Below are 17,405 nucleotides of genomic sequence, written 5' to 3'. Positions count from 1 at the left end.
TCGAAAATCTAATGTGACGTGAATGAATATGATTATATATTTACAATGTTTACAAGTATGTACACCATAAAGACCTGTAAATAATCCTCTTTATAATTGCATTCTTGTACATAATTCAATGATCGCATTACATTTCTCCAGTTTCATCGTGACACCATAATAAAATTAATTCAATATCTTCGCGATATCATAAACTGTCTTCATTCCTTGCTTCCTAACAAAGTATTTTTTTTTACTTGAATCAAGAATTCTACATGTTACACTTGCAAAATAAAAGTGTTCTTTGTCCCACAAAGTCCTGTCGTTATAGGTGCAAGTTGTTGCTGCATAAAAATGATGAAAATACTATTTTGAGGGCTAAAATTGTCTGTTCCTATGTCATTAAGGATTTCAGAAAAATACGCACATTGAATTACTATACCGGAACGATATTTACATAGATGATAAGCGTATTCCTTAATTACGTCGCCTGCGAACCCGCGATATTCTCCACGCGTTCGGCTCCTCGTACTTGTTGTAGAGCGGCTCCAGTCTTTGATTCTTTTTGAACTTGCTGAGTTTGGTCGGATCGCTGAACTTGAAGAACGCGGGTGCGAACTCCACCAGCCACTTCGGATCGATTGTCGTCACCTCTCTCATATACTCCTTGGTAGTCTGCACGAGTTCGTGATAGATCACCCATTCCGGCTGGCGATTGAACAACGCGCTACTCGGATGAATATACACCACTTGGCTGTCGACCAGCGTCCTGTATCCCTCCTGCGGGTCTTTCTTCGCGGCGTTTCTGAAGAATCCCGAGCACACCGCCTTCTGTATGCGCACTGTGTTCTTGCCGGCCGATACCACGTCCAATTTATGCCTGTCCATTATGCCCAGCAGTTGCTTACGTACATCTTGAGCACGCTTCAATGTCCTTATCTGCACAAAGTTCTCGTAGCACCAAGCGTTACTCAGCTTGTTGTTCTTCCAGGAATTATAGACCGCCAATAAGGTCAGGTGATCACCCTCGGCTTGATTAAATTTCGCCTTTTTTTGATCGGCCAAGGCCTGCTTGTCCTTCGGCCGATAGAAAACGTTCTGCACGGACAGCATGCTGACGATAGTCAAAATCTCATCGGAGCACTGAAGGTGCACGCTCATGATCAGCATCTTGGATAGATTTGGCTCCAACGGGAATTCCGCCATTCGCCGGCCCAGACGCGTCAGCAGACCCTCGTTGTCGAGAGCGCTCAAGCTGTGCAACGACTCCAACGCCATGATCAGCGATTCCACTGGCGGCGCATCCATAAAATCGAAATGCAGAAGATCGTTGATGCCCATAGTCTTCAGTTGCAGCACGGTGGTGGCCAGATTCGTACGTTGTATCTCCGGGACCGGCGTGGGCAGCATCTCGTCTCTGTAGGCCCGCTCGGTGTAGAGTCGATAACACTTTCCAGGCCCGGTTCTGCCGGCTCGTCCGCTCCTCTGTTTCGCCGCCGCTTGGCTGATCGGCGTCACTATAAGACTGTCCATGCCGGTCTTGGAATTGTAGACCTTCTGCTTGACAAAACCCGGATCGACGACGTAGTAGATACCGTCGATCGTCAGGCTGGTCTCGGCGATGTTCGTGGCGATGACGACCTTGCGCGAGCCGGGTGGCGCCGGCTCAAATATTCTAGTCTGCATCTCCGAGGGCAAGGCCGAGTAGACCGGAAGGATAATCAGTTCCGGTACATCCGGGCCCAGTGACTTCATTCGCTCGTAAAGGATCTCACAAGCGGTGTCGATCTCCTCCTGACCAGTGAGGAAGAGCAGGATATCGCCTGGTGGTTCGCGCAGGTGGATCTGCATGACGGTGATCAGCGCGGCGTCCAGGTAATCGGTCTCCGGCTCCTTCGTGTACATCACCTCGACTTCGAACGTGCGCCCGGGTATAGTGAAGATCGGCGCCTCGAAGAAGTACTGCGAGAACTTAACCGCGTCCAGGGTAGCGCTGGTGACGATCAACTTGAGATCGGGCCTACGGCCGACCGCCTGCTTCAGCAGGCCGAACAGCACGTCCGTGTGTATCGTGCGCTCGTGCGCCTCGTCCAGCATGATTACCGAGTATGTTTTCAGATCGAGGTCCATCAGGCATTCACGCAGCAACATACCGTCCGTCATGTACTTGATGCTGGTCTCCGGCCCGGTGCAATCCTCGAAACGGATGGTGTAGCCCACCTCCTGACCTAGACAGCAACCAAACTCCTCCGCTACTCTCTTGGCGACGCTCATAGTAGCGACACGTCGCGGCTGCGTGCAGCCGATCTTGCCGCGCGCGGTGAAACCGGCCTCCGCTAGATACTGCGTGATCTGCGTCGTCTTTCCCGAGCCGGTCTCCCCGATCACGATCAACATCTGATTATCCGTCACGGCTTTCACCAGATCGTCACGCAGCTTGTAGATTGGCAAGCTCTGACGCTGCTCCAACAGCGTCAGGTTGGTCTTCTTGCCGAACGATGACTTCTTCCCACCTATCACGTGCTTCTTCCACTCCGGCAAATCCTGCGTTTGCAGACCGATGCCACGCATGTTTGCCGCCAGCGTGCGACTCTCCGCTTCCGGTAACGGGTCTATCCAGTTTTTATTCAGGCCGGTGGGCACCGAGTCCATCTCCTGCTCGCGCTGCAACATCTTCTGCTCCCTGCGCTCCTTCGCCAGGGCGCTCTGCATCATCGCCGCCTGCGCCAGCGAGCCGTCCGGGTTCTTCACTATCCGCACGGGGCTGAGATCGCCCAGCGCTCTGCCGTGACCGTGCAGAAACGGCGGCTCCTCCTCGACGAGCTCGATCTCCACGTCCTCCTCCTCGTCGTCCTCCCGCGGCAGGATCCCGGTCTCCGTGTCGAATTCCGGCAACTCGCTTCTATCGATGCACGACGCGGCCAGCATCTGCTTGATCTCCCACTTCTCCGGCGACGACATGCGTTGCACGCGCTTCCTCGAATACGTCTCATCCTCGTCGTAGTTACCTTGAAGCTCGAGCAGGGAAGTGGGCCTGTCCGGATTGCGCAAGTGTTTCTCGTCCTCGTCCGCTTTCGCGATCGACACCACGGGATTTAAATCCCTCCCGGTTTCCTGATCGACATCCTTCATGCTCAGAGATACTTTCTGTCCACCGACGCTGAGAACCTTCACCAGAACCTTCTGTCCTCTTGAGACCACGTCGCTCGCGTTCGCCACTCGACCTTCTCGCCTCAATTGAGAGATGTGAACTAGACCCTCCCAGCGGCGTCTTAAACCTTCCAGCTGGACGAAACAACCAAACGGCACGATGTTCGCGACCTTACCGGCGTAAATCTTACCCACCTCCGGCTCCGCGGAGAGCGTCTCTTCGGCGGATCTGGATCTGGATCTGTCGGCGTCGCGTCTCCTCGAGTGTCTCGCGTCTTTGCGATCGCGAGATGGTGACCTCTTGCGTTCCCGGGACCTGGAACGTCTCCTGCGCGTTCTGTCGTGTGATCTGTGACGCGTCCGCGATCTGGAACGCGTCCTAGATCTGTGTCGCCTCTCTCTTCGATCTCTCGGCGATCTGGTTCTATGTCGTCTCCTCTCCCTCGATCTGCTTCTGCTTTTCCTTCCTCGCTTGCTCTTTTTCTCAACATTGTCAATTTTACCGTTGCTTACCTCGGTATTCGCAGACTGTTTCTTATTAGATGGTGCGAACGCCTCCAGGGAGGCCATAACGTCGTTGACGATATCCTCGTCCTTGGCGTTGTTGGCCTCGGAACGTGCATCCTCGTTCGGTAACGCCAGCGCTGGAAACTTTTGCGCCAATTCGTCCTGCTTGCTCGTAGACTTGGATGGGTTCTCGGTGGACGTTTTTGCAGGCTTCATGTGCTGTATTATTCTGAGGAGATTAGCTATGAAGGAGTCCGAGAACTCGGCCCCGTTCTCAATCAGCACCTTCTTGAACGGTGCAAACGTGCTGTTCTTCTCTGCCAGATGTATAATAAACTCGGCCAGGTCCTTGTCGTTCAATCCCAGGTGGTTCTCCAACTCCGTGCAGATTTTCGACACCAGAGACAGGTGCTCCAGCTTCGTAACTTCCTCCATTATTACGCGATGTTGCACAAGAGTTGCAAACACACTTTTAACTTCTGTTATTTAAACTTGATTCTTGCGACTGAAAGTTGATGAGGAAGTTAAATAAGTGCGATGACGACCGATATTAGTGACGACAAGAACTTTTCGTTTACAATACTTACTTTCTCTCCACTTACAACGTCGAATTATAAAAACGAAAATACAAGCGGATAGACATTACTGCGGCGTCTAACCTAACCTAACCTCTCCGCCGTCCGGGCGCTGCCGATGATCTGCACTTGTGAATAGTGGCGCCAGCTGGTAGCCTAGATATGTTTTTTGGACTATCTCCTCTACGAGAGTTGGAGCTTGGAGCCTTGGAGCTCCTGATTTTAATTGGTTCTTCATGGTACATACGTACATTCAATGGGCGCGTTCAGCAGACCAAGCCGCTCAGTAACAGTCGAACGTGATTGGCTCTTACTTTTAGAACTAACCAATCAACGCAGAGTGTTGATAAGACGAACTCAACAGTTGTGTCTGCTGAACGCGGCCATTGATTCAATGCGTTGCGCAGTCCAGTAGTATATGCCGATGCGTACACTGACGTAGTGACGTATACAGTGGAAAGGGTTGTCAGTTGTCATTGCACGTCATCCGGAACCACTGTGAACCACTGTGCATGTGTACATTGACCTGACGTAAATTATATTATTTTTATATATTTTTTTTCCGTTGCATTTTCAAAAGTAATTAAGTTAGAGGTAAAAAGCGGTATTGGATTACGAGATGTTTATCCTAACGAAAAGCGGATTCCGAAAATTTATGGTAAATTACTTGTTTGACACACGGTCATATGCTGTATATATTTTTATATATTTTAATTTTTAAAATCATTTTTCGTTTATTTCCCGTCTCTGTTACATATATTACAGGTAAGCCGTGGAGGGGTGGCACTATCACAGCAATTAGCTAGGTAGTAGTGTTTTGTTTTACATATTTCTAGTAATAGAGACATAGGTTTTTTTATTTTTATACTTTGAAGACTTAAATTGTCACTGTGAAATTCGCTATTATAAAATTAGTGTCATAATTTGAATAATGGTGATTTTGTGAAATAATGGCGTTGAAGTTTAAATGTATGACTGTTTAATTAAAGAAACAGATACTAATTGTGTGTTTTTGTTTCACAGGAGTACTGCAGGTTTGTACGATAGCACCGAATATCAATATATACAGATTAGCAAAGTGCCAACGTTGCATTTTCAAGCGTCCTTGCCTCGTTTACCAATACCGAAGCTCGAAGACTCGTGTAGAAGGTATTTGAATGCGCAGAAACCTCTATTGAACAATGAGGAGTTGCAGAACACATCGTCTTGTGTCTCGAAATTCCTCACTAGCGAGGGACAAAGCTTGCAAAAGCTGTTACTCCAAAAAAATGCTGAGAATTCACACACCAGTTACATCAGCGAACCGTGGTTCGACATGTATTTGCAAGATCGCAAACCATTGCCGATCAATTATAATCCTTTCTTAGTCTTCGTGCCAGAATCCGATCCAAAGTATGATGCGCAATTGGTGAAGGCGACAAATCTTGTCGTATCATCGATGAGATTCTTAAAATCGCTCAAGAATAATGTTCTAGAACCAGAGGTGTTTCATATGAAACCTGAGAAGTCAGATACCGAGTTATTTCGCAACGTCACAAGACTGATCCCATCTCGCTTTAGTTGGTATGGCGCTTATCTGTTTAAGGTATGAATAAATTAGACGTTTTGTGCAAAACATTCTAAGATAAATTGACAGAAATTTGTTTAAAACAAATTTAACAGGACAACTTTTTATTATAGGCTTTTCCTTTAGATATGTCTCAATACAAGAATCTGTTCAATACAACTAGAATACCGGAGTTAGGAAAAGATAGAATCTTTCATGATCCCACAGCCAAACACCTGGTCGTACTGAGGAAAGGTCATTTTTATGCGTTCAACGTTTTGGATGCAAATGACTCCATTCGTAGCCCTAAAGAGATAGCTGCGTGCTTAAAAGCCATTTTGGAAGACGATAGGCCAGCAAATAGATATCCCGTGGGCATTCTTACGTCGTCAGAAAGGGACCAGTGGGCAAGGGCACGCTCACATTTAGTCGAAACAGGGAATCGGGAAATTCTTCAGAAAATCGATTCGGCTGTATTCGTAATGATCTTAGATGATGAAATTATCGGTACCGACTACAACAAGTTAATTAGAACGTATTTACATACAGACGGCACCAATCGGTGGTTTGACAAGTCGTTTTCTCTCATTGTTTCTAAGGATGGTTATGGTGGACTCAACTTTGAGCACTCATGGGGCGATGGTGTTGCAGTACTCAGATATTTCCAAGTGAGCAATACACCGTTTCGGCATATTAGGCATCGTTTAATGCAATTGACTGTAAAAATTTGAGAATTGCAAAATGTAAAAAAATCTTTGTCATTCTAGGATGTGAAAGCCGATATATCGAAGAAACCTAGATTTCATCCTAATGAAGTAGATGAACTTTCTAAAGAAAGCGTAAACGTAGAGAGACTACAATTCTCTATAGACGCGAAGAGCGAGAGTATCATCGATCAACAAAAGATAGATTATCGAGAGTGGGTAAATCGGCTGTGCGTTGATTTTATGCTTTACGAAGAGTTTGGTAAGGAACAGTGTAAGAAGCTCGGGGTAAGTCCGGATGCCGTGATGCAGCTGGCATTCCAATTGGCATTGTATAGCCTAGAAGGCAAATCGGTACCAACTTATGAATCTTGCAGCACAGCTGCATATAAACACGGCAGAACAGAAACTATCAGACCTTGTACACTAGAGACTAAAGCGATCTGCGTCGCTATGACTCAGAAGCAAGTCGAGCTTTCTAAATCAGAGCTAAAAAAGATGATACTTGATTGTAGCAAAGCTCACAACGTGCTTACGAAAGAGGCCGTGATGGGTAATTAGAGTTGATTATTCAAGCAGCTTTCAAGTAAACGGATTTAAAAGAATGTGTATAGATTCGAGATGTGATACTTTACAGGCCAGGGATTCGATAGACATCTATTCGTTTTGAGAAGAATTTCAGAGGAATCGGGTTCCGTTAAGCCAGCCATTTTTCAAGATCCAGCTTACAATGCTCTAAATTATAATATACTGTCTACATCTACTTTATCAAGTCCAGATGTAATGGTTGGTGGATTTGGACCAGTGGTACCCGATGGCTATGGAATCGGGTAAGACATTTATGTTAAGTTGTCATCACATTGGATATGATACAATTATTAGCACCTTGTTATATCCTTTGGATTATATTACTTTTTAAAACAGAATTAATGTATTGTTTAGATATATGATCCAGGACAAACGTTTGGGTTCAGTTGTGACGAGCTACGAAGGCAGTCGTAACGCCAGTCAATATGTACAAGCGCTAGCACATGCGTTCAAGAGCATTCACGATGTGTTACATACATAACACAAGAATTATAGTTATGTAACTTGCCAGATATATTTAGTTACATCTTTATTTGAATGTAATTTTTCCGAGATCATTGACAGTTATTATTATATAATATTGTACATTTACAAGAATGTTTATAATGTTATTCATATCAGAGGTAGGCACAAGTCTCCTTTTTGGAGTCTTAAACGGGGAAAGTAATAACGATGATGACTATTATCTCTGATAATCAGAAACTTTTATACAATTGTTAAATAAATATTTTTAATACTTTTTAAGAGATTGACAATGCGTCCTAATTTTTATAAACAACTATTTTCCCATCAAATAGCTAATGATTAGATACATGATTAGAATATAATATAAAGGATAAATTATATTATGTATTGACTTTACTTACATCAACAAGGAAATATGTACATTAATTTATGCAAAAGCGAGCGCTATAACGCACTCAAAATATGAAACAAAAATTACGTTGCTTTCTAATATTGATAAAAACTAAGGCCTATTGCAACTTTTACATATAATCTTCGCCATTATGCTTCAAAAAAAGTAGAATAATGTGTCCAAAACGATATAACAGACAATATTCACAGATACAGAATGGATGTTAAGTCATCTAGAATCGCACGAGTATAATTACAGACATGCAATAATATACCAAATTCACACATTGGTATTTGGAAAATTCTTCTCTTTTTTTCACAATAATTTCATAGATATGCAGTCATCCCTCTAGAATCTTCTTTACTGGTGACTAAATGTGGAATGGAACATTGTGATCCCGATAACACTCCATAGCTTATTCTCTAGTAATTTATGATAGCTTCTCGCCCATCTTCACTTTGGATGTCTGAAAAGAAAATTTGTAAACATAAGTAAATATTCGCTATAGACACGTTTAGTCACATATTATTTTGACCATTTCTCATTGCATACTACTTTCATGACACGTCTTAACTTACCATATAAATACCAACGATTAAACCAAAGAGGCCTATAGCTGAACCAAAGATCTCGACTATAAGAATCTTTACGAAAAGGGCAGAGTTAGCCGCGTCGGCGAGAGCAGCGCCGGAGCCAACGATGCCGACTGCTATGCCACAGAAAAGATTGACGAGGCCAACGGCGAAACCAGCACCGAACATTAAGTACCCAGACAACCAGTTTTGACTTCTAATCTCTTCGTTGTCGAAAACTGTCGCATAACTAAATTTCTCGAGCATTCCAGATAGAACAATGGCAGTGATCAGGCCATAGATAGCTACAGCCTCGCAGAATATCACAGAAATCAAATTCTTTGTCTTGATTCTAGGAGCTTTCACGCCACCACCAACAATAGACACTCCTGTTGTATGGATACCTCTGAAAAAGACAAATAAATAAGAAATTTTGGCGTAACACGAGTTGAGTTTATTTGAAACTATAAATATATCTAACTTACAATGCCGCGCCTACTACGGACAGAGCTACCGACAGACCTATACCTAATGTGCACCACATATATGGAGAAGTATTCGTCAAGAACCTAAATTAGGAAACAAACAATTCGCTTAGGATCTCTTTGCGCCGAGAGAATTCAATAAGATAAGAAACCACTGATACACAAGACAAATGTATGAACATACCATCCAATGCTAACCTGCTCTCCCTTGCCAGTAAATACATAATACAAAACTGCAACATACGAAATATACAATATATTAAATATATGCATATAAAATCGAAAAAGATAAAATAAAAAAAGAAATAGATAAGCTTGACACGAGATTGCTCGCAACGCGATGACATCATACATAGATAATTTGGGAAAAGATCAAACGCATGAAAGGCTCTAACGACGATATATTTCTTCGTTTATTAATTTGTCATAATATACATGTAAAGCATACCTAAAATAAGGATCGTTGCCGAAGCGGTGATCGCGAATGTGTTACCCAATATGTATCTCATCGTCGCGATAGCAAGTCTCGCCGTTCACGCAATACGATATACGCAAAATCCCACGGTCTTCGAACACACGGTCGAAACTCCGGGGAGAAGCCAAGTAGCCCGATACTCCCGGTAGTCCTTTCGTTTCTTGTCTTAACGAATCTTCGATCTCCACATCGAGAAGCTCACGAGAAAATCACGCACACCCGTCGACCCGTCGCCGTCATGTGACGACTGCTCCGGATTCTAGTAACCGTTGGTGATTTTTTTTTTTTTCACTATCGAGGGGAAAAGGGAATCACGCGCAGCGAAAATGCGATAATCTCAAGTTTGTTCTTTTTAGCTGTATTTGAGGCATTTTCTGCAACCCGAAACGAGACGGACGTATATTCGTTGGGCATTGGAAAGATAAAGAGCGAAGAGATTACTTGAGTGCAGAAAGTGCAAGTAAAACGAGCTGATGTTCAGATTGCCTAAACTCCAATTAATTTAATCGGCGATTATAACTCGACCAATAAAATCGCAGCAAAATTTCTAATTATATAATTTATTCTCAACCTTTTTAATCTTTCTTTTACGTATTAGATAATAAGAAGATTAATAAATTCTATCCATGTTAAGAAAATAATATTTAATAAGTTAATTCGTGAAAGACGTTCTAATAGCGATTTTAATTAAACTCCCATCAATTTAATCAATGATTAATTTAATCGACTGAATTGCTTAAAGCAAAATTTTTAAATTATATAATTTGCTGTTCCAGATCTTTTTTTCCCATATATTAAACGACAAAAAATTAATATCTTTGTTCGTGTTCACAAAAAAGTACAAGTATCAATTGATAAGTTAATCAGAGTTTGGTCGAAGTTATCTTAAAAACACTCTTCCATTAAAAACGCGATCATTCACTATTTTGGAGAATCCAATTTAAATTTACTTTATAATTACTGCTAGAAGCTACTTTGGTGTTGCGTAATAATAGCAAAAAAAATTGCAACAGTTATACATATCTTGCGTATTACATTTCCTTTTCGTTTATCAAAAGTCGCGGCGGTTTCTTTTCCTTTGCTTAAGTGCATTAATAATTCTCTATTATCGCTCCTGCAAATGCATTTACACGTTCCATCAATGCGCGAAGGAACGAGATTTTTGCTCAATTTTCTACAAACGGAAGCATCGGGCGCGTTTCGCAAGAGTAAACGCCGGTCAGCCTAATTTTAGAAATCCGTCGCATTCGTGTCTCTGTTTCGCGACGAGGAGGCAGGTCCCGCCGATGTTTCGTTAAACGCACGATCGATCGGTTCTGATAACGATTAGCGCTAATGTCTCTGACGAGAAAAGGGTAAGCCAGCTATACTTTTCGATCCCGCCTACGACAGCTGTCCCACCTTCGTCCAGATTCGTTCCGAGTCGTTCTCCCATTCGTTGATGCAAAACCGGGACAGTCCTCCGCCTAATGACAAATTCCACGAACGGTGCGCTACCGCAACCGGGCTGTCGCTCGTATTCTATTTCTGTCTGTGATTAAATTTACAGAATTAAATTTAGAGAAACGATGAAAACACGTTCGTGGCTGCGACTCGTCTGCGAAAAATTGGAGTCGCCGTCCTGCGTCCGTCGGCTAATTTCGAAACATGCATTTCATGCATTAATTATATTATATATTACATTAGCATATACAATATCATACACACAAACGCGTTCGCAGTAATGAACTTTAATGTACAGACCACTCGGAAATATCTCCCATGTTTTTCGATAACAAGTTTTTCCAATAAATGATAGTAGAGGTCCCATACATTTCCTGGCGAAAATATTCCTACACAAATGATCATAATATGACATCAATTTCTAGAAAGAATATTATATCTTTTTGAATATCGTCGCTCTCATTGTATTTCTAATTAGTTATTCCGAGTATAACTCTCATTTCTACAAAGACGATTGTTTCTTCAGATCAAATGTATGGTATAAATATAAACACCGTTATCTTTATCTTTTTCATCTTTCGATATTATTCGTTTCAACAGCGCCGGCCATTTAAAAGAAATTAAGAGTTTACATTCTGTCATTTATTTCGTGGCAAAAACATATCGTTTTCTTTCGAATTTCGTATCAAGTGGAGCATTAAAAATGGTTTTCTTTTTTCTTATCGTTCACCTGCTGTGTTACAGAAACATCTCGCTCGATGAATTTCGTCGTGCCGTGCATAACGCCGTCTCGCAGGAGGAGTCGCTCGCGACTCGATTGGCGAAGCTATCCGCGTCGGGCGACAGGCGAGGAATGGTCGGGACGCTTGTAGAAATGCCCTATGTGGCGGACTTGAAACTGGGTGATTCATACGAGGGTAAGGACGATGCGCAGGCCGCGCGGCTGTACGAGAGATCGTTCGGGGCGACGATGGAGCCCAGAGACGAGCACGCGGGGGAGATTAAAACCTGTAATATTCTCACGCAAGCACTGTTTGCGGCTGGTGCGAACAGTAGAGTGTTTCTAGATGCGATCTGCGAGCGCGCTAGACGCTTCTACAGCCTGCGCGCTTACGCGAGCTGCCTGCGAGACTGCGACTGCATGCTGGCGCTTTCCGCGAGTCTCTATGACAACCCCGCGGAGAACGTTAAGTACTTCGTGCAACGTAGGAAGGAATGCCTTCAACTAGAGCGGGAGTGTTCCCGGAAGTTGGAAGCCACGTCCACCAGGAAACGCGGCGCCCGTGGAAGGACATCTTCCACCTCCTCTTCCTCTTCCCGTTCTTCTTCCAGCAGCGCATTGCCCACCGTCGACGGCAAGCCGCACCGCTGTCTCACGAGCTGTTCGGATGGCGTTGAGCTGCGATTCGACGAGACCAGGGGCCGGCACCTCGTGGCTACAAGAGACATCAGACCGGGGACTGTACTCATTGTCGACCGGCCGTTTTCCTTTAGCACGGATCCACCGGCCCTCGGCAGGAATTGTTTGCACTGCCATGCCACACTTAAATTAGAAGACAGCGTTAGAATTCCGTGCCGTGATTGCCAAACAGTTAGTAGAGCGCATGATTTATATTTGCGCATGCCACGCGCCATGTACATAGCGCCAGATCTGATTATCCATACCGTTGCCTGTTAGTTTCCACGTTAATTTATTTATCCTTTTATTTTGACTTCCGGTGATTCTTCCTGCAATTTTTACAGATCCTTCGATATAAATTTTATATTGCGTTCTCCAGGTGGCCTTTTGCACAGAAACGTGTCGCAAAGAAGCGTGGGAAAAGTATCACCGATACGAGTGCTCAGTATTCAATTACTTTTTCAAAAATTCAAACAACGAACGTCAACAAACATCTTATCTCTTGCTGGCTTATCGTATGACGGTCACACAAGCGTTATCGCTATCAAACAGCGCTACATGCGTTTTGAATCCTGATTTCCTACGATATCACGCTAATGGTAACGCAAAAGATAAAGATGATGACATTAGCAAGGAATGCGCGGACTTGGGATCGAAGGAGACGTATAGTCCTCTCGATTACCGAACGGCGTTTCAACTGGAGACTCATTGCGCCGATGTCGAACCTAACGTGAATCTCATTCGCGCCATCGAGGCGATCTTTCTTGCGAAATGCTTGATCTCGGTTTTGAACAAACTGGACGTCGTCTGCACGAGGGAGACGTTCGTTTCGTTGGCTGTGGCTATGCTGCACCATTTGCAGGCGATTAACTGCAACGCGTACGAGATCATCGAGAACGTCCACGACGAGGCAACGCGTGTCTGGGAGCCTAGGAACATCGGTGCGGCGATTTACACCACGGTCAGTCTCGTGAATCACAGCTGTTATCCCAACGTGGTTCGCCACTCCTATCCAAATGGTAAGCGATCAGGAACGAGCTGACCGTACAAATTGACGAAGAGATGAACGAAGTTCTAATTCTCACGTTACAGGAATAGTCGTGGTCAGAGCATTGCGCTTCATCGGCAAAGGATGCGAGATACTCGATTGCTACGGACCTCACTTTCTCAGCGAGAGCAAATTGAACAGGCGTGAGTTCTTGTGGAAGAAGTATCGATTCCTGTGCGGATGCGACGCCTGCAAGCAGAACTGGAAACTTCCGCTATCCGAAACGACGAGTTACAAGTGCGCGGCGTGTTCGGAATCGACGGGTCTCTCGATCATGAACGCGAAAGTGACGAATCATCGGTGCGCCAAATGTGAGAAAATGATTGATTTGAAAAGAATCGAGAAGCAACTTGAAAAATCGATTCAAAAGAGACTGAGCGCCATCGCGAAAATGTATGAGGGGAATTACAGAGACGCGATGCCTCTGCTATTCGAGCACGCGGACTTTGTCAACAAACACTTGGCTGAACCGAATATCGAAGGTATCAAAACAGAACAATGTATCGTCCAGTGTTACAATTCTCTTGGCTCTATTTCTGTGTAATACTCCCTTAGTCGGTTTATAACAATTATTATAACAATTATTTATAGTGAAATTATTTCAATTTATTCTACAGCTTTGTGAAAAACGCGGCACAATCCACTAGGAATAGATACTTCCAGTTTTCTATTCCTGGAAAGAAAAATTATGCAAACAGCATAACTAAAAAATACACAGAACAATGATCCTCAATTGCACTCTCATTACTACGATCACTGTAACGCGAGGCAATGCAACATTAGACTAAGTAATTAAGAAACATAATTCCGTGGTAAAATGCGTGATACAAAACGAGTTATTCAAGAGTTAATCAATTCAACGATTTATAATCATAGGTCATCAGCATCTATAGAATGCCGAAGATAATAAAAAATCGAGCCCGAATTACATCTCTTGAATCGAATAACCCGGTTGCACAAACGCGTATTTTATGTACGATATACCTCCTTCATGCTCATACTATAAAAACGGGTGACGTAACATATCAGGACCATTGCTTCTCAATAGCGATACATATACCTTACTTGCGTGAGAAAGACAAGAGTTATGTACAGTAATTTCATCATATACATTGGTAAAGTACATCCTTTAACTCAGTTCATTAAAACACAGAGATGTAATACCTAAATTCAACTAGAATCCGGTGATGACGGTTTAGGCATTTGATTACCACATGTGCGTTTCTCTAATTTCGCTAATGATGTGACCTGCTTGAGTCAATGCCTGTGGAATCAGAGCAATCGTTAGAGATCAATTATTATAAAGAGGCTTTGTAGTTAACTTTTTACGTACCTTAAGCATGTCTGCTGTTTCTTTACGCCTAACAGCGATGTGTTCGCTCTCAATCAACAAGGCCTCAGCCTGATCTGATTTGTACAAATGTGTGACAAGTTCGCTTTGTAGATTATCTTTCACATGGTTGACTAGGAAATGCATAACAGCCTTTGGTACACTATCCTGGATGGATTTCCGTACAATATAAAAGTATGATCTTATGAGCCTTTCTGCGAACAACGAAAGAAAGAAGAAAATTGAAATTAAAGTTTGTTAACATAATGTGTGTTTATGACTTTTAATACGATACACTTCCTTACCGATAATATCACAATCCCGTTGCTCACGATCGCTAAGTTTTCGAGATGTCTGTATCGGTACCGCCGGGAGCAGATTTACTGGTTTTTGTTGCGGGGATGCTTTTTGCAGTTCGATCGCTGGATTCGGGGAGTTACTATTTTCACGCATTCTAACTGGAGAACCATCCGCGGAACTAGTTGACTCCGTTCTTCCCTGTAGTAAGCTGCTTAGCAGCCAGTTATTTTGCTGTCCTTGCTGTTCTCTAATCTGATTGGAAACAGAGTTCATCTCATCTTGATTATTGACTGATTTTACAATCTGTTACAAATACATTTTACTATTAGATGCAAACACGACGTGAGAAAGTAGAAGTGGCTCGGATAAAATGTTGAATAAACTGATGAACACGCAAACACGTTGCTATCCACATTTAAATCATTATCTTGAAAGAATAACTTTATCAATGAATTAAAAGATAATAAATTGGTATGAATTTCACAAAAACGACACTAAATGGTGATTATTACTTACAGTATCATTGGTAATTATAGTATTGGATGCTGAAGTTAATCGTTTGTTGTGCCTCAAGTGATCTACATCAGTATCTTTCAGTAAAGATGACACAAATGCTGCATCTTTGTGAAAGTCGGGATGCTTAGTGTTAATGTATGCCAATTCTATGGCAACCAAGTTCTCTACCTTTTATTTAAGAAATCAAATCAGCATGTGAGTATAAAGAACGTGTTACGGATACATATACACAGTGAATATTTTAGTTTACCATTGAATTGGTAGGTGGGAGTCGTCTACGCAGCAAATGCGTAACAACATCGACGATACGCTCGTGCAGTTTAGGGAAACGTAGTATCTCCTGTTGCACTTCAGTACCACAATGCTGTATTATACTCTGCAGTTCTTCATGCACAAGCTCTACGCACCGTAACGAAGGATCCTCCAACTTTCGTATTTGCCGTTTAACTAATAATTCAAAAGAAACTTCTGGCACAAAGAGAGCCGGTCTTGGACCGGTTGCATTGCGAATAGCGGTCAATATGTCACTTTTACTGAGATCTGCCAGTGGATTAATCGAATCGAGCGTTTTACCAAACGCCTCGTGAAATATATAGCAAATGCGAGCGCCGCCGCACAGCGCGGTGGTGTCTATGTTTCTCGCCGTTCCCTCTATCGTAGCGCAATAGCTGTTTGCAAACTTTGTAATGATCTGTAGCAAGGTTTGGCTTTTGTCTTCGACATCTCCACCATAGGAATTAAGCAAGGTTTGATATTGCCCGACCATTGTATTCACTCTGTTCTGTTTTCAAAAAACACAAGTTCTACCAAATTATGCTTACTTTAGTAGATTAGATTCTAGTTATATCCTATAATTCGACAATTCTACTATTAATATTCTTACCTTCAACTCCGGCAAACAATCCCTAATATGTTGCATAAGTAAACGATTAAGAGTTTTTGCTAAGTAAGGAGTGCCGTTTCTGTTAGCCAAAGTTGGATATTTACGTTGCAAGAATGTGGCTTCATCCTTCAACGCTTCCTTAATACTCTTGTTATTCATTATATCTTGCTGAGAACGATTGACTACACCTATAATACCCAATTTTACTGGGATGACTCTGCCACATAGAATATCTATGGCGTCAGTTCCTAAAAGAAGAGAAACAATGTATGCATACAATCGGTTGTCTTTGACAAATTCGAAACTGCAAAAAAATTCGAAACTGTGGAAAATTTACCAGCATCCATGAGATCTAATTTTGTAACGACTGCCAGCGTTCGTCTGCCATCTGGATCAACGTCTTTGCTGAACTTTAAACTCTCGCTTGTAGCCATGTCAGTATTGGCAGTGACAACTGCTAAAATTATAGAGTTTGGACTACAAATGTACTTTAATACGAGTTCACGTATCTGAGACTCGATGTCTTCCGGCTGGTCACCTACTGGCACTTTCGTAATACCAGGTAGGTCTATAAGCGTCAGATTAACAACAGACGTCGAATATATTTTAAGATTAATTGGTTCTGGACAGATTCCTTTGTTAGCCCCAGCCATTCTGTCAGTTTCGGCCTCGATCTCCATGCGAATGTCATCAAAATCCTTGTAAATCCTGTTCTTTGTGTGCAGAAACATTCCCCATTCCTCCAAGTCCAGGGTGCCATTCTCTGCGCTTCTGTGTTCTCGATCGTCTCTCGGTGTATATACAAGTTGCAGTATTAATGGACGTCGCGTGACGATACCGGTCCCTCGTGGTAGAAAAGAACGGCCCACCAAGCTCTCTATTACAGATGACTTCCCTGAACTCTGAAAAATTCAATATTTGCTTTTACATTGTATTCAACAATACCCTTGGATCATCTTTCATGACTTTGACTCTTAATGATTAGAATAAGATGAAAATTTCTTTGAGAGTGACTATCCAAATCGCAATATTTGTCTCTTAACTGATTA

The 17,405-nt window shown here is 42.9% G+C and overlaps 5 protein-coding genes across 8 annotated transcripts in view; 2 read left to right on the top strand and 3 right to left on the bottom strand.

Annotated features, from left to right (window-relative positions):
• Positions 1–71: 71 nt before the first annotated feature.
• Positions 72–4,338, bottom strand: Pea (ATP-dependent RNA helicase pea). Its single transcript, XM_071705631.1, has 2 exons — positions 4,224–4,338; positions 72–4,141 (listed from the first exon to the last, which is right to left on the bottom strand). The coding sequence occupies exon 2, from the start codon at positions 4,069–4,071 to the stop codon at positions 457–459; it is 3,615 nt and encodes a 1,204-aa protein (XP_071561732.1). The 5' UTR covers positions 4,072–4,141; positions 4,224–4,338; the 3' UTR covers positions 72–456.
• Positions 4,339–4,650: 312 nt separating this feature from the next.
• On the top strand, positions 4,651–7,797 carry Cpt2 (Carnitine palmitoyltransferase 2). The gene is made up of 7 exons (XM_071705585.1): positions 4,651–4,869; positions 4,977–5,017; positions 5,235–5,796; positions 5,892–6,425; positions 6,525–7,014; positions 7,099–7,291; positions 7,404–7,797. Exons 1-7 carry the CDS (start codon positions 4,831–4,833, stop codon positions 7,528–7,530), a joined length of 1,986 nt encoding a protein of 661 aa, XP_071561686.1. The 5' UTR covers positions 4,651–4,830; the 3' UTR covers positions 7,531–7,797.
• A 74-nt stretch (positions 7,798–7,871) lies between these two features.
• On the bottom strand, positions 7,872–9,770 carry LOC139772161 (V-type proton ATPase 21 kDa proteolipid subunit c''). The gene is made up of 5 exons (XM_071705624.1): positions 9,411–9,770; positions 9,147–9,195; positions 8,963–9,046; positions 8,484–8,883; positions 7,872–8,371 (listed from the first exon to the last, which is right to left on the bottom strand). Exons 1-5 carry the CDS (start codon positions 9,469–9,471, stop codon positions 8,336–8,338), a joined length of 630 nt encoding a protein of 209 aa, XP_071561725.1. The 5' UTR covers positions 9,472–9,770; the 3' UTR covers positions 7,872–8,335.
• Positions 9,771–10,685: 915 nt separating this feature from the next.
• LOC139772148 (SET and MYND domain-containing protein 4) lies at positions 10,686–14,924 on the top strand. The gene is made up of 4 exons (XM_071705584.1): positions 10,686–10,792; positions 11,625–12,471; positions 12,659–13,298; positions 13,372–14,924. Exons 1-4 carry the CDS (start codon positions 10,773–10,775, stop codon positions 13,869–13,871), a joined length of 2,007 nt encoding a protein of 668 aa, XP_071561685.1. The 5' UTR covers positions 10,686–10,772; the 3' UTR covers positions 13,872–14,924.
• The window catches only part of Drp1 (dynamin related protein 1), a 59,537-nt gene continuing 55,965 nt past the window's right edge, over positions 13,834–17,405 (bottom strand). For 3 of the 4 annotated variants that reach the window (XM_071705579.1, XM_071705581.1, XM_071705580.1), the window contains 7 exons: positions 16,694–17,258; positions 16,357–16,604; positions 15,724–16,254; positions 15,474–15,641; positions 14,963–15,260; positions 14,661–14,872; positions 13,834–14,591 (listed from right to left, as the gene is read on the bottom strand). In XM_071705579.1, coding sequence (XP_071561680.1) covers positions 14,535–14,591; positions 14,661–14,872; positions 14,963–15,260; positions 15,474–15,641; positions 15,724–16,254; positions 16,357–16,604; positions 16,694–17,258 — 2,079 coding nt within the window. In that variant the 3' untranslated portion in view covers positions 13,834–14,534. The remainder of the gene's footprint in view (positions 14,592–14,660; positions 14,873–14,962; positions 15,261–15,473; positions 15,642–15,723; positions 16,255–16,356; positions 16,605–16,693; positions 17,259–17,405) is intronic. The other variant, XM_071705583.1, reaches the window with a different exon arrangement.

Source organism: Temnothorax nylanderi, unplaced genomic scaffold (assembly GCF_030848795.1).
Source record: "Temnothorax nylanderi isolate EJ_2023f unplaced genomic scaffold, tnyl_v1.0 TNYL_tig0047_pilon, whole genome shotgun sequence".
NCBI lineage: Eukaryota > Metazoa > Arthropoda > Insecta > Hymenoptera > Formicidae > Temnothorax > Temnothorax nylanderi.
The sequence above is the reverse complement of the archived record's forward strand: the minus strand, read 5'-3'. Positions and strand labels throughout refer to the sequence as shown.